Genomic DNA, 17063 nt, shown 5'->3' with positions numbered 1-17063 from the left:
GGAATATGAATAACATGGTTCAACCGATGTGGCAGTTCGATACAGAACCGACGTCTTACATGAATGCTCCTTTGGACTGAAAGAAATGCCGGAAAGAAAAAACACGCTTAGTTCTGTGTTCCTATGACTACCAGGACCCTTGAACCGAAACTTATTCACTTCAACTTTTCTGCATTCTCTTTCCAGACAATAATCTATTTCACCATTGATAAAAAGATCCCGACAAAATCTGTCATACTCAATAATTACTCGTACTTCATCAAGTGTTGTCGCTAATCACCATACAGTCAGTCGATCAAATTTGACGTTATTGAATGATCATCATTTCTATTAAGATAGGGGGCCTAATGATTTATGACATAAGAGGCCAAGCAGGGCATGTGTACCGTTCGGTCTGACAGATGTATTGTTCGTAGTTCATAGACCACTGACGTTTGCATTAGGTTAGGCACTTACAGGAAGGAGTTCTTCGCTAGATTGTGCACACTCATCCGATCTACATTTTGTTGAGTGTCTAAATTGATGAAATGATTGCTTTCATACATTATCAATTGGTGATAAGTTGCCTACAAAGAACTAATTTTCAGTTAAAAATATAGTCTTAATAACGCAACCACAATGAAATAGACTACATGTTCTTTTCATTCTGCAGATCAATCCACAAGCATGGCCAATAGTGTTGTCGGTAAATGATGATGTAGTTCAAGGATGGTGTAAAACGACAACCCAGGAAGACGTACATGTTCTTACTTTCACTGGCGGGGAGGAGAATCCGTTACCATGACAGCAAAGGCTGCGAGAGCACTTAAGGGTCTGAAGACTCTGTCTGCAGACGACATCGGTAGTCTGAAGAGCGTCAAGGCATCAGAACTGAGTGCCGATATCCGATGCCAGAACCACGCCAAGATGGTGGCCCTCAGAAAGCAGGTGGATGTATGGTATCGAGACCAAAATGTAAGTGATCTATAATTCTGCCTCATCTATTAGATTATCACTGTTTTTTAATCTTGTTTATCACTCACTACCTGCTACCATCTACAACTGTATGCCATTAGATCTTTAAATCTTTTTGTTTCAATTCTTTCTTTTTTTAAATCTAAGACCTTCACCATTAGCGCGATAGACATCAGCAGAAAGCCACGTGGCAGTGACCCAGCATACTTTACTCGACAGAACTTGAATTAGAAATGATTACAGTGACATACAATAAATCCTAAAACAGACACTTACGACAGGGGGAAAAAAGACAAGTGTCATTTTGATTTAAGATTAAAAATTACACATGTAAAAGAAGGTTGATTCAATGGTTGCTCTAAGCACGGTCAGTGAGAGCATACCATATCTCTAGAAATTTAAGTAACGTGACCATCCAACTTAATAACAAGATATGATTACGAGAACCATAATAGATTTTTGACATCATAATCTTATAACATCTTCAGCATGTATGAAAGCAATCGCCAGAGACTCATGCAGAAAAATGGTTGATAAATCCAAAAAGAGAAGGATTGCCATTCACAGTAACGATAACCATTACTACTAATTTGTTAGAATTTTTGTATATACAAAAATGTGCCAGATATTTGTTATCACATTAGGCACTGGCAACCTAATTTGTTCAAAACTACATCTCAGTAATTGCCGTCTGTCTCCACTATCATCATTTAAAAAAAGATGAGAGCTGGGTTTTACTTTGCAAATCAGACTTTGATCAAGATTATTAACAGTTTGAACGTTGCGAAATGATTCATTTTGTTGCGACTGATTTTGCAGTAGTGACAAATCTGGACTTGAAATAATTCATTAGACAATTAGATACAGTAACTTTTCTCAGCTTTCTTTAGTGCATCGAAGTATAATTCGTTGACTGCCAAATGCTTTACCTAAAAAATAGGGTGTTCTATTCTCATGAAGTGATCAATACAAAACAAATGCTATTCACTTAATATTTATGTTTTTATGCACTGCGCATCCAATCATTGGTTACAACCATATGCAGAGGTAACTCTATGTAATGCACACTATTTGTAAGTTACTAGGTCACAATCTAATGTTCTTTTGTGGAGTAAGAAGTGTCATATTGATAGAAAGTTGAATTCTTGCTGTTCAAAGAAAGCAACTGGAAGACAGATATGTGTGACTATGTGCATGGTATTGGTAAGACATGTATTTCGATCATAATATATTCCTCTTCTACATGATCATTACACTTGCACAATCAAGGATGCAAATAACCAGATAAAGGCAATTTTCAGACAATTTTGAAATAGCCAGAAATGTAGAAAATAAAAATTCTGAAGAGAAAATTAGTTTATTTACTTTATTTTCATCACTGTGCTCTCTCAACATTATCATCGTCTAACGACCTTTCCTATATATAGATGGAAATAGCTCACATCAAGGAAGTTATGCGATCGATCATTGGCACTCGCCCGATTTTCGTCAATCGGTACACCCCCAGGCCGATGATAACTCGGTGATAGCAAACACACATTATAGACAGGCAGCTGGTTTTACTGCTATTGAACTGTTAGTATATTCATATGCAGAACCACTGGGGGAAAAAAAGCGGAAAAATAACGGCATTTATGGAGACAAAACTGTTCGAACAAAGCACCGGATTTTCTCTCCTTCGGCACATCGGAAGTGTCTGCTGAAATTTGCATATTTCACACTACTAATATGTTATATAAATCGATCACCTTGCTATAATCAAAAGAGACTGATACTCTATACAAGAACAAAGATAACATTACAAAATATATGCTTTCTCGTTTTGTAACGACATGCATGGAATCAAAGTGATGTCTGATGAATCGATATCACGTACCTATATGCTTTTACAAGTAAGATATATAGGTGCAGTGTGTATATATTTTTTGTGCGTGTGTGTGCGCATCACTGACATGCTGCACCTTTTTTTTTTCTGCAGAGACAACGACAGATTTATTTTTGGTGTTAATAAAACGCAAATTAGCGGCAAAATAATAATATAAATAAATTGATTTTTCTTAACATGGTTCAATAACGTTGGGTTCCGGTTAGTATCTGTAATCATGGTTTCATCCCAAGCCCTGTCGTTGGCATGACATGGTACCTGCTAACGTGTACTCAGCCATTCAAAAAGAAATACATATAAACATTTTTTACAGATAATCATAAATCTAATAATTATACAGATGATGGTTTTGAAAATTCATCACGCAAAATGAAGAGGATGCGGATTGCAATTGCAAGTTAAATCAATGTGCTTATCACATTAAAACATTTATATCTCAATGAGGTATCGGAGATATTGTCATAAATGTAAGTAACTTCCTGTGTTCATGATCTCAAAATTTCAGTCAGGATTTCTCAGTCATTTTCGTCTGTCTGTCTGTCTGTGCGAGAGAGAGAGAGTAATTAGATATTTTCATCCAGTTTTGGCCTGCATTACTTTTGTTGTTTTGCAGAAATCTTGGTTTTTATATAATCATTATATGAAAATAATTAATAAAGTGATTATTTATGTACGCACGTGACATACAATGCGGGTATCAGCACATGATTGTTATCACGTGGCCAGGTCCCAGCCAATCAGCATCGCTGACTTTCCTTGTTCAATTTCGTCTCCACAGGATGCTGTACGGAAGCTTGCACACGGGCAGCAGCACGCCTTCAGGAATCTCATTAAGATACAGAACGAAAAGCGACGACTACAGAGACAATCTTACATACAGGTAAACACTATAGCCGAGTTTGTTTGCATAATGCTTGTTTAAAGCAGCTTCATTCGATAGAAAACACGGGACTATTCAAGCTAACCATCTTCTGATAGCTATCTTCCATGGGTTGGAAGAGTTTTACAGCATGAAATCTACTGTGCTGTAAGAAAATTCCTGAGCAGACATCATTATTTTGGTTGTAAAACTGCAATAAAGCTCCGAAAATATAGAGGGAACAAAGAAACCTGCGTGATGATGTGTTGCATATGAAGTTTACGTTCATTACTGATCACATGTATCAAATTTTATACAAGCTAGAAGTACCAATGGTACCGAACTTTTCTTGTTCATCAGAAACAAAGGCTGGTCCAGCAGAAGCTGCGAGAGCAGGCTGTGAAGGACCGGGAGGCAGCCGCCAAGAAGTTTCTCGAGAGTACGATGAAGAGAGGCAAGAAGAAACTTATACAGAGGCAAAAGGTATTACTACTGTTCTTTGAAGATCGTACTTCAGATAGACTTGCTGTCAAGTTCAGGGATACTATTAACTGTACCCGTAAAATCCCCCATGATTTTCCTCATGTTTCTTCATAAGATAATGACGGTATAAACAGTCAGATGCTGTTAACTTCGAAATGGCTGATTTGTGAAAATGTTATCCTTCAGTAGGCCCTATTTCTTTTGTTTCTTTGCGTTCTATGAATCACTTCTTTGATTCTAAACTGTGTTACAAAGTTAACATTGAGATGAAAATAACTGTGAAAGTTATTACTTTCGGAAACTCTTGAGAGTGTGAAATAATCTGTATCCATTGTGTCTATTCTAATTGCTATCTGTCCTGCCGTCTCGACATATTTCGTTTTCTATCTCCTCATTACATTAGCCATGTACGTTATACAGTATTCATTTCGTAAGACTGTTATCTCTGTACAGATGTGATAAATGGACATTGCCTTGAGACTATTGTAGAATAGAAAAACGTGCCAGGTATTAGGATTCCTATTGTCCTCTAAATCAGTCATTGTGACAAGTCCTGTAGCGCGTATAGCTTGGCTTCTGAATGATTCATTGTGCTTCGGAGAGAGGTTGTTGATGCATTGCACAAACATGCATATTTCTTTACGTCTATTGCAAAATTTTCACCGATATTGAAATAAAGCAGCTTGAGATTATCACAAAAATGAAACATGATATGATTACTCAGTACCCATTTCAAATGCAACATTGGTTATTGAGTACAATACCATGATATCCGTGGCATCAATTTCACGGTAAATTTGGTTCTCAATCGACAGGTAGCAGAAGCATCGTCTCTTAACAATATACAAGAGGACGAGGAGGAGGAGGTGGCAGAGAGAGAGGAGGAAAGTCAAAAGTTTACAGATGATTTTGAGAAAACACCAAATGAAGATGGATTATCATCGAACCAAGAGACGGAGGAGAGATCGACAACTTATTTCTACACGGGAAAGAGTGACACCATAAGGAATGTGCTAAACACGCAGACACTTCTACGCAGTATTGACAACACACCAAACAATCAGAACTCTACGCAGTCGATCACAGATATCGAATCAATCGATAGTGGCATATGTTCTACAGACATGTCATCTGAATTGAAACACTCCACAAAGAAACTGAACGAAAATCAAACAGACAGCAGTATGAGTGTTGACACGTTAATGGGTAAGAGAGAAAGGAGGGTAACCTTTGTTGAAGATGAAAAGTTTGTGCAAAGCCCGAATGGTAAGCTTGATGACAAGGAAGAAACTGATAATATGAGTCATTCAGAAGATGAGATGATAAGTGAAAGTGTCACTCCAGCAAAATCCACTAAGATTTCTCATCATCATGTAACTATTGTCGATGGAGATACTGGATTCGTTGAGGTGCTCCCGAGAGAAAAGACGAGGATTGTGGACGAGTCAAATTTTCTCTGGAAGAGGGTCGGTGGTCTGTCTTTGAAGACAGCTCTCCCCTCCATTAATCGTGCCTATTTAAGGCCAAGCACGTCTGATAACCAGCGAGAAACTAAGGAGGCAGAAAATGAGACAGTTGCCATGACAGCGAGAACTGACTCGGATGTTGATCTCATCAACGCAATTGCGGATGAAAATGACATCACAGATCGGGAACAGCACACGGAGAGGAGCCATGAATCTCTGTCACGAACTAACACAAACAATTCGCTCTTGCCACCAATCAGAGAGGACAAATTGATCACAGTGAGTCCGTCTACAAAGCTCATTGGTGTGAACCGCGAGGCAGGAAGAGGTAGTCACGTGGTTAGCGACGAGACAGTGGCGGTGGAAAGTGTTTCGACCAAAGCGTCGATATCATCCTCTTACGACGCAGCGCAGAGTCATGGAGAGGTCGGTAGCAGTCTGGTGAAGACAGAAACTGTCGGAAACGACGACGATGAGGGTGATTATAGCGAAAGAAGAAAACCTGGTGATGAGGACGACGAGGCGAGCAGGAGAGAGAAAGCTCGTCAGAAAAAGATGAGGGAGAGACACAAACTAGAGGATGACATGCACAAATATCATGTGGGGATTGCTAATCGGACTTTCAGGATACCAAACTATGAGGTGGGTCACTTTACTTTTATACGCCATCCATTATCAAATTGCAATCAAACCAGGGCCAATTCCACACTGTGATATATGTCTGACCATGATTATAATTGAATTCAAAAATAATTTAGCGTTTTAATATATTTATGGCATACTATACGTGGATTCAGGACATAAAGTAGATTATGGCACCGTACTCTCCGTGAGTAAGGTGTCTTCTGTTTATTCAAGCATGTACAGGAGAATAAACAGAATATAATTCATTTAACCTGTCATAACCTGAATCTTTATTCTTTACGCAAGTTAGAGCCGAATACCAATGTAACATCTGTTGTCTTTTGGCATCGTTGCCTTACTCTGCAGTAAGTTCATTCGACTTTGAATAACATTCATTAAAAAAAAAAGTTACCTTCAATTACAATAACATCAAACCTCACGTGATTTTTCACAGGTCCGTTAGTTTGGCTACCAAGCGCTCTGAGTTTATTCATATATACTCCTCATTTCTGAATACATATTATGTGAAAAGAAGAGATTGAATCGATGCCATGTGAAAACAACAAATGTGATCTTTTTATCATCGCATTGCATCATTGTAGCAGCTGATGCTTGAACAGACAAAAAAAATCGGGTGAAATAGGAAAAGAAATAATATAGAAATATATGCATATATATCGTATATTATATATTGTATATTATGTATCATATATTGTATATTACGTATCATATATTATATATTATATATTACATATCATATATTATATACTACATATTGTATATTATATATTATGTAATATATATTACATATATAATATATATTATATATTATATATTATGTATTATATACTATATATTATATGTTATATATTATATATTATGTATTATATACTATATATTATATGTTATATGTTATATATCATATATTATATACTATATATTATATATTATAAATTATATATCATTTATAGCATCTATCATGCATGTAAAAAGTGGGGAATCAGACCAAGAGCAAAGATTGCATGGGAAAACAAAACAAAGAAAAGTTTGTAACCGCAATCACACCTGAGGCAGAAAGAAAGATTAATCAGATACTCGGAGGTACAGAAAGGCAAAAGGCTGCATCAAAACAACAACATGTACACACACACACACACACACACACACACACACGATAATAATAATGATAGTGATAATAATGCTAGAAGATTATGCTTGTTAATTGAAAATGTGATAAAACAAACTTTATCAATTATTGCAAAATATCATCAAAACACCATTGCACATAATCGGTGTAAACTCTAAAGCAAAAATCCTGTATATATCACATGTAATACAGAGTCTTGAATTCTTTGATAATGCTCGAAGGATTTGTTGCTGACCATTCTTCCTCAGATTCCACGAGTTCCCCGTGTTCCCGTCTACACACGTAACTCCGAAGGGAGCCTAGTGGCCAGTGAGAAAACAGTGAGAGCGGCATCGGAGGACTTCCGGCTGCCGTCTCGTCGCCAGGAGTACCTCATCAAAAAGGCCCTGGAGTGGGAGGAAGCAAGGAAGGAGATACGAGAGAGAAAACTCAACGAATTTCTCGCCAAAATGAAAAATCTAGGTAAGGATCATTTTCATCCATTTGTGTTTTTCATATTCAGTATCATCAAAGTCAACAGAATGAAAAACAATCAAAGAATTTGAGAATACATGTTTGACAAAGGTGGCGAAACGTATTCCAATGTCTGAAGATTACCCAACAGAAATGACTATTTCTGATTCCAGGTAATCCTTATCGGTATACTGTGAAAAATAGCAATATAATTGCTATTATATATAAACCGAATGCACAATCAACATGTAACAACATCAAAATTATAACGTGTTTCAAATTAAGGTACCTAAAGAAGACTTTATAGGGCCATTTTACTATCGATCATGCATCATCATTAACGCGCATTCAACAATGATTAAATCCAAACAAAACAAAAATTAAAAGTTTCTGTACAACAGTATTCACTGGCGAAATTAGCGAACATACATGACTATCGTACGAAACCATGAACTGCTATGGTCGAAATGAGATGTTATCATAGTATCATCATTGCATGCGTCAAAATGGTGCGTGGCATTGCAAAGTGAGTTTATATCTGTACTCAATAGGAAATGTTTATTCTTTGTGTTGTCACTGAGAATGCTTGAATATGCCTCAACATGACTGGGGAAAAATTAAATAGTGAGAGAAAGAGAGATTGGCCGGGGGGGGGGGGGGGGGGGGGGGACTTTGTGTACACAGACACATCATTTAGATCATGTGAACGATGGTAACTTAAATACATTTTGTAGTCAGCATACAAAGTCTTGCCGTAGCCAACAGATAGAAAATAATGATCAATAACACAGAACATTACAGATTGAAATGGGGGTAAATTAACTCACGAGGAATCATTAGAAAATAGATACAGGATATTCGTCACTCCCTGGGTAAACATTCCTCTCGACAAAGGTCAGGTGTAATGAGAAGAGTTGAAAAATAATCGTTTTCAGATTAACAGCTCACGTATTGTTGTTGTATCAACATAATCAGAGACACTGTCGTGTTTGTAGTGACTGTGATGTACGATCTGAATATTGACGTAGATGAACGATGGCGCCGCGCAAAAGTCACTCTAGTCTATATATATTATCAGCATTACTTTTGGCACACGTCACTCTACAGACAGCTGCAGATGAAAGCTTCTCTCACGCCTTCACCTCTTGTGGATGTATGAAGCAACTTGATTCTAGATTGTCCATACATGTAGCTGCTCTGTGCGACACGTACGTTGGTTTGGCGTGTTTTATCTCGCCTAATGAATCATTAGAGTTTCTTTCTTTTTTTCTCCTCGGTGTAATCCCTCGTCAATCACTTCAGAGAAAACAGGTGCAACAAAGTCTACAGTTATAAATGACCGTGTATCAATGAAGTAAACGTGATTAAAAAATACATTCGAGTGATTAACACTTTCACATACACATTGTCGATAGGTTATCATTTCCTGTCGAGACAAGCTGAAGTGAATTTCTTTTGCAAGCGGCAGAGATAGAGAGCGAACGTCTCCAACGGGTTTCAGAAAGATTTACCGTGTTATTTCTCTCCTTGTGGTGTAGTTGTCTCACCCTTAGACTTTTACTTTTAATGTTTAGCTTATATTTGATAAATTCTTTTCACACTACATTTTAAAATGCTTGATTTTTAACTTCCGAAACCATATTTCGACAATGTAACAATTCGAATAAGAGGGAATATCATGTGAGAGTGAATTGCTTCAGTTAATGGAATTAAGTCTTGCCACCAACATACACAGCACCACATCCCCGATATAATAGATCATATAATATAAAACGGTACACGGAAGCGACATCGACATAGCAAAGCTCAGGTGGATAAGAAGACAACAGTATAGTTTGCGCTCAGTGAGGATGCTGTGTAGGATAGTCAGATTTGTTTGTTTAATGTTGCTGAATAAAGTCCTAATCACAGGCAAAGAGCTACAATTATGATACTCATTCTTGGTTTATACACACATTACGTTCCTTTTCTTTTTCTTTCTTTTCTTTTCAGAGAAAACCATGACAGCCAAGCCAGAGAATACGAAGGCATCTAATCACCGGGAACTGTTCCACTCTCAGAAACGCGACAGCATTAGCCATAACACTATGAACTCCACCGTCTTTGGCCACGCGCTCATCACGGGATCCAGGTATGGCGAGTTCGGCGACGTCAACGACCTCCGTAACTGTCGCTACATCCGACATACCAGCATTGACGATACGTCGAGTAGCCACGATGAGTCGTACGAGGACCGTCGCAGGAAGAGAGCACTAGAGAAGGTGTCGAGCTGGGGGCCGCTGGGTGTGCCTCATGGGGCATCGTCAAGGCTTACTAGGACGAGGAGAAAAACCTCCAGGAACTATGTCACCTTGTGATTGGTTTACTATTGCTATTGGCAGATTATGCAGAACTGTTGACTTTGCTTACTTGATGAAGTGCCGAAGCCTAATGTTTACATTTATTGCTCTTCAGTCGCAAATCTCTATGATTTGACATTCCTAATCATGATTTCCTCCAAAACCGCAGACAGCAAGCAAAACTCGCATAATCGTGAAAGTGTGAACACTTTGAGAAGAAGAGAGGCGAGAATTTGACAGAGAAGGATTATACAAGGCATGCAGGAGAAGGAAGAGAGAGAAGATAGACGTAAGAAATCAACTCATCGTTGCAATATATTATAAGCTTTGACATGTGTGCTTGTTAGTACAATGTATCATGCATGTACGCTAAATATTGATTTGTGTCCCCAGAACAAAGTTGCTTAGATTTCATTACCAGATGAATTGTACAAGTCAAACGCCAATTCAAAGGGATGGTATAGCATTAGTTGAGATTGGGATTGAGTTTTTAACTTTTTTCGAGGTACAACTATACTACGAAGCCTCTTATGAAATTTTACAGAGCATACAATTATAAGATGAATTCAAAGTTTATTTGATAAAAGTCGGGTTTGAAATAGCTGAGATATCAAAAAAGACAAAGTAAAAGAAAGGGATCCTAATAAAACGTGGATCCCACCTTTTATTAGGATCTATTTCGTTTGGATAATACAAGATAATTCAAAACCAATCTTCATCAGAAAAAAATTTGAATTCCTCTTAGAATTACATTATCTTTTATATTCTACAAGAGGTTTTTCGTTATCTCACACAAAGCTGGAAACCAGAAGCCCCATCTCAACCAAAACTATACATCCCTTTAAGAATCCCTATAAAACCATGCCAGAAATTGATACTACACTCAGAGGCTCCTCTGCACTACGCACCATGTATTTTCTAATATCAACACACCAAGGCAGCCTGAAGAAGAAGAAGAAGAAGAAGAAGAAGAAGAAGAAGAAGAAGAAGAAGAATATATTCAGACGATGCAAATCTTGTTTCTAAACCAGTTATGACGGAATGTTAAAAAATCCAGAAACAGATAATCAATCCGCATTCGATTCCTGGGAGTAGATTATTTGCATGACAATAACACGTAATGTTTTCATGGTTTTGCAGTGAGCAAAGAGATAATGATGGTATACCGGTATGTATTTGGAGCCTTCGTATTGATCGATGTGATACTCATAATAAAGACGCAATGCCGTTAGATGATTGCAATAATATTCTTATTGGACAGGACTTCGTCGTTTTCCGCTTGAGTCGCGAATAACTGTGTTTCGGAGTGAAGAAAATGCCTGAGAACCAAGAGGGATGATTTTTTTTCAAGTTCTTTGTACATCTTTGGGTATTTCATTTGAATTATGTTGATTTGCTTTGTACATTCCATTTGGCAATTTGGCAATTCCAATGCATATTGAATGAATAATTGAATTATTCATTGTACCATGTTTCCACAAAATTATTGCCAAGGGACTGATTATTATTATTATTTTTTTTTTTTTGGTTTCGTTCCACAAAGTATTCATGTTTGTTTGCAAACAACATGTCAAGCCAGAGTGGCGATGATGCAAATTCCAGTGATTCATGTGACTGTAAATTCATTTAAACTCTCCATTCAGCTCACTTTTTTTTTAACTTACCGCACTAAGCAACTCATTCTTTAAGATTGTTATGACAAGAATGTACTTGCAACTTGGCTGTATCTTGTACATCTAGAGAATATTCCTATTCCGTATTGCTTGCCATGTTTCATTCAATCAACAATGATTATACAATAAAGAAAATACAGATTTTTACTGAATTATTCAAACTGTGAAATATATGCGGTATTATGCTGTTGTTGTTTTGTTTTTTGTCTGTTATAGTTGTAATATACATCGTGATGAACATGAAAAATAATTGCGCTATATCTGTGTGGTGGGGATATAGAGACTGTGCGTAATGACTGAGTAAGGCAATAAACAGACTGGTGCTCGACCACAAGGCGGACCCGATTACATGAGACAATTGAGACTCTTTACACGCCGCTCGATAAAGACGACCTGAATAGTCTGAGTGAACTGTGGCATATCTGCCGCTGACATTGAATGTATCGATCGGTTGTCGATTTCAAGCGACATCCGGTTCTGGTGGCCAATTGTTCCAATCAAGGTAATTCCCCTTTGTGATGCATGATTCGTTATGATCGACTCATCATGCTGTCGCGTTGGTTTCGCGTTCAGATGACATTTATATTGAGCTAGTCTGTGTGTGTGTGTGTGTGCGCGCGCGCGTGTGAGTCTGTGTCTGTCTTTCTGTGGAAAGTAGATGCCCGCTCAATATAGGTCCCATATGCTTATAACTAAATTGCAATGCTGAATATAATTAATGTACGACGTACGTACATTCAAACAAGGAACACAAACATAGTAACATGAGACCTGGAATATATACATGGATAATATTATATAACTAAAGTACAAGGAAATAAGTAAATACGTCCACTAATTTTCTCTTTGTGACAGTTTTATCATTCATTCAAACATATTGGATGTCCAGCTCTAGTAATATAGTGTATCACATGTTGTTGTATTTTCCATCTGTGAAGATGGCTGGATAGCCCATATTCAGCTACACTAAGCTGGTCTTCCATGGGGTCCAGTTGGATGTGGGGTGGGACCACTTCACCGGGTTAGACACCCTGCTCTTTGCGATGAATGAATGAAGCGGGATCTTTTACGTGCATGAGCTGTGACTCTCTCATACACGGGACCTCCATTTTATGTCCTATCCGAGGGACAGAGTGTTTTGCCTCTTGCTAGAGGGGACGGTATGTTTACACACAACATTGCTCAGTCCAGACTCGGGTTCGAACCCGGGCCGCGTGATCGTGAGGCAGACGCGCTACCGACTGAGCCAACTCACCGCCCTTTATAAATGAGGATCAGTTAGTGAATAAAGTATCCTATACATAAAATGATCACTTAAGTTAAATCAGACGAAATACCGCTGACTCGTGTTGACAGTTCCATCAAAAGGAAAACCTTACTACATGTACACGTAGTTGTTTTGTTGGCCATTTTCTTCTAGGTGCATCTGTTGCAAAGGAGATCAAGTTAGCCTAAAGACAGTACACAATATGAGCTGGCTAATACAGCTGTTATGAACACATTTGGATGATCATATTCATTTATTTTTATATATTGATTTATTTACAGTGTGTATTAATTCATTATTTATATTTATCTATGTATTCATTTATTTATACATCTATCTATTCATTCATTCATTCATTCATTTAGTATTTCATCAATTACAAATATGACTCATTTTTTTCTCTTTATTTCTTTTTCTTTTTTTTTCTTTTTTTTTTTTGGCTGCTGGCAAACGGGGAACCCCCCTAGTTACGGGCATGATTGATAAAGGTATCACACTGGTTAATATGCACTGATGGACACCAAAGACGTTGCACTCACTGACAGACACTTTTCAAACACTGAGATCAGACGAGAACAGAACAGAATCAAGACTAATAACTTTCATTTTAGTGGATTGCGGCACAGATCATTTATTTGGTGGCATTCTGTCTCCCATGATGTGGGATCTTTAAGATGTTGTAACAATAGATCGCAGACTGTAGTAAACCACACACAAACTTATAGGATGGCTTGCACAGTTGGAAGAATGACATACGGAGTGGGTACAAATATTCGATCAGGCTAACGTTGTTTATGATGTTAAGTAAGAAGAGCCTGATATTCTTGACCATTCTTTTCACTTTGTGTTACACAATCTACTTTGAAATCCATGTTGTGCATAAGACAGATATGAGTTAAAACTCGACATGCATATTAACTGTGAATGTAACACTGCATTATAAGCATTGTTGATCAGAACAGTACACTTACTAACTACATACCAGTTACTAATCTACCTGCTTATTTACAAATACATTGATTTATCATAATCACCAAAAAGGTCTATAGACTTAAAGTACACATCGCTGAAGATTGCTAGTTTTATACATTTGTTCACCTTACTCTCTTTCCCTTATATTGCATGGCATACTGGTAGATTTCTTGAAAAGTTCTGAGTATAATCAACAACAACAACAACAAAACCAGCAGCAGCAACACAACACACTTTGACCACGGTCATATGTCCAGTGGGCTTATACATGTATAAGCACTCTCTGTAGCATATTCTGGGAATGATCTCACCATTGGCTGGTGTTACATGCATATCTAATGGTGTAAACAGGAGATCAAAGAACATTTTTTGTTGTTGTTTTGTTTTGTTTTGCACAGCACATTTGGTGTTCTACAGCCATTGCACAGACAATAACATCTTCAAGGGTCAAGGTCTAAAATCAGCAGACTTTCAACACACTGCCTTTGAGTGCAGAAGAAAGCCAAACCACTCACAAGATATGTGTACCTTCAAACATACTTCTTCCCTGTTTCACACAACACAATTTGAACATGATTTCTTTTCCTGAGAAACATGTACTACACTCTGTTCATACCTTCTTTTTCTTTTTCTTTTTTTTTTTGGCATGCACAAAAGTACTTACAGAGAGTACATAATTATGATACACAAAGTATACTGTACATACATCATTACTTTGTCTTTCCTAGTTTTGTTCATTCTTTGTCTTTGTTTTCAATGTGCATCTTACAGAAGAATGACTTTTCACCAACAGAGAAAACAAAATTGCTTTGCCCAAGTTTTCAGCCAAATTAACAAAATCTGAATGAGAAAGAGCCATCGATGCCAGATATATTATCACTTAGCAAAAATTTATTGGTGTGGTCCCTGGGTGAGGCTAAACACATATGACCCTTTTTTTTACTTTTTTTAAAACAATGATTTATGTCAAATATTGCATACACGAACCACTAAAACATTTATTTTTGTGATTCATTCAAAATATTGTAAGGTATAGAGAAATAACCATAGGCAAGAAAAAAAAACCCTACATCACACATACATGTACATGTTTTACTGTCCCATTAACTTAGTAACCTCTAACACCTAAAATGAGAAATAATGCAATTACACTACTGTAATTTAATTTTACCACCTTTCCAATTTCTGGCCAAACTCTAATGATGGAAGCATAACACAGAGAGAAAAACGATTGAATTTGATGGTCTGATATTCACCATCCTGTTTCCACAGAAGTTCTGTACAGTGTTACCTCAATGTGTGGGGTTACAATAGCACAATGCACTCTACAAATACTGAATAATACAACCATTCACATCAAAATTTGCATTAAGAGCTTATTTGTACAGCAGAGGTTACAACTTCCTGCAGTCAAGACATGTAGGTCTGGTTTCAGACACATAATGTAGTCCACTTGACTAATTACCTACACGAATATGGTGGATCCTGTCCAAAGTTAACCGTTGAAGCCTAGTCCCAAGTATACTCAGGCAGGCGTCTATGGGAAATGCGTGTTGCAGCAAAATCAGTCATCCTCAACAGGTTTAGACAAGGGAGTCAAGAATCTCATGAGAATGAGTTAAGAATTTACCAAAAAGAAAGAGATAGAGGGAAGAAAAATGTTTCTACATTAAAACATTAAATTTGTAATTAAAATCTAAAATTAAATAAACACATCATATTTGAGAAGTAAAAGTAAAGTCAGGGAAATGCTGACAAAGTCATAATTGAAAAACGGCAAAATAATCTCGCACAGCATTTTATGGTCATCTTGATTTTTGCCACAAGTACACGAGTATAAGACTTTTGCTCAGTATTCCTCATTGACTTAGCACACACAGAACAAAGAAGAAAAGTCACTAGGACTGTTTCTGAACTACAGCATTTAGATTCTCCTGCCTTAGGCAATGCACAAGAACATTCTGTCCTTGGTTTATGCTGAAGTGGAATCACGGAAATATTTCATCTGAAAAAGATAAATCCATCAATTACATGACATTTTCTGCAAAGAACAATGAATTACTTTAAAGACAGAAATAGATTTGTTACAATTCCAAGTCAGGTGACACTATTTGACAGTCAAGTAAATTTGACATTTCAAATATTTTTCTGATTTTGTTCACATTTCTTTATATTTTTGCTCAGCATATATGTGACCATGCACCTCAAAACGAACAAAAAGTCGCCAGACATGAATTTCTAGTTAAGACCACATTCTCAAAGAGCAGACTTTAAGCTTTAAAATGATGTATAACTCAACTCAAATGGACTCTCCTAACCTATCTAAATATTGGAAAGAAAGCACAAACTCAGGAAAAGTGTGAACTGAGAAAAGAGGCTTTGAAGTACAGTGTCTATTCAAGCGCTTAATCTTTACCAAACCGTGCTGGCTGTGCGATGAATGGGACAAAAAACAGGAAGTAAACCACCAGAGTAACAACAATGAAGGGATTATCAGATTATACTGAAATTAAACATGCCTCATTAACACATTCTGTCCATAATTAATGCCAACTTTCAAAGCAGTAGCACTATCCTTTCAAAAGATATTAGAGTTAAAAGTGAAGAGTGTGGACAAGGTTTTTCAGAAATGAAAAAGGGAATCTAAAGACTCACCTAATCACACTATTCTACCAAAAGTGTTCGAGATAAACTGCTAAAAAAACACACTTTCCTGCCCATTTTATGATACCAAATTTTAGCATAATGTAAAAGAAGACCCGCTCTTTCAGAAAATATGAAAAAGTCAAGTTCGGCTAGGTTGACCCATTTTACTTATTTTCAGTTCTCACGCAAAATCAGTGTGTGCGACTTTATGTTCGTTTTGAGGTGCACGGTCACATATTAAAAAGACACATACAGTCATCCTTGGGTATATTTTGGGTTATTTCTTAAAACGCAA

The 17063-nt window shown here is 37.1% G+C and overlaps 1 protein-coding gene across 1 annotated transcript; it reads left to right on the top strand.

The window, feature by feature from the left end:
* The first annotated feature begins 780 nt into the window (after positions 1–780).
* On the top strand, positions 781–10228 carry LOC139733876 (uncharacterized). Its single transcript, XM_071644678.1, has 6 exons — positions 781–954; positions 3618–3719; positions 4059–4181; positions 4997–6289; positions 7667–7880; positions 9864–10228. Exons 1-6 carry the CDS (start codon positions 781–783, stop codon positions 10226–10228), a joined length of 2271 nt encoding a protein of 756 aa, XP_071500779.1.
* The last annotated feature ends 6835 nt before the right edge of the window (positions 10229–17063 follow it).

Source organism: Diadema antillarum, unplaced genomic scaffold, assembly GCF_040938485.1.
Source record: "Diadema antillarum isolate AM-2024a unplaced genomic scaffold, OU_Dant_1.0 seq00000501_RagTag, whole genome shotgun sequence".
In the NCBI taxonomy this organism is placed as follows: Eukaryota; Metazoa; Echinodermata; class Echinoidea; order Diadematoida; family Diadematidae; genus Diadema; species Diadema antillarum.
This window is presented reverse-complemented; position numbering and strand designations above follow the sequence as displayed.

Coding starts and splice junctions, on each gene's coding strand:
- LOC139733876 (XM_071644678.1), top strand. CDS start 781: ATGACAGCAAAGGCTGCGAGAGCACTTAAGGGTCTGAAGACTCTGTCT. Junction 3,720..4,058: donor AGAGACAATCTTACATACAG/GTAAACACTATA, acceptor CTTGTTCATCAG/AAACAAAGGCTGGTCCAGCA. Junction 4,182..4,996: donor AACTTATACAGAGGCAAAAG/GTATTACTACTG, acceptor CTCAATCGACAG/GTAGCAGAAGCATCGTCTCT.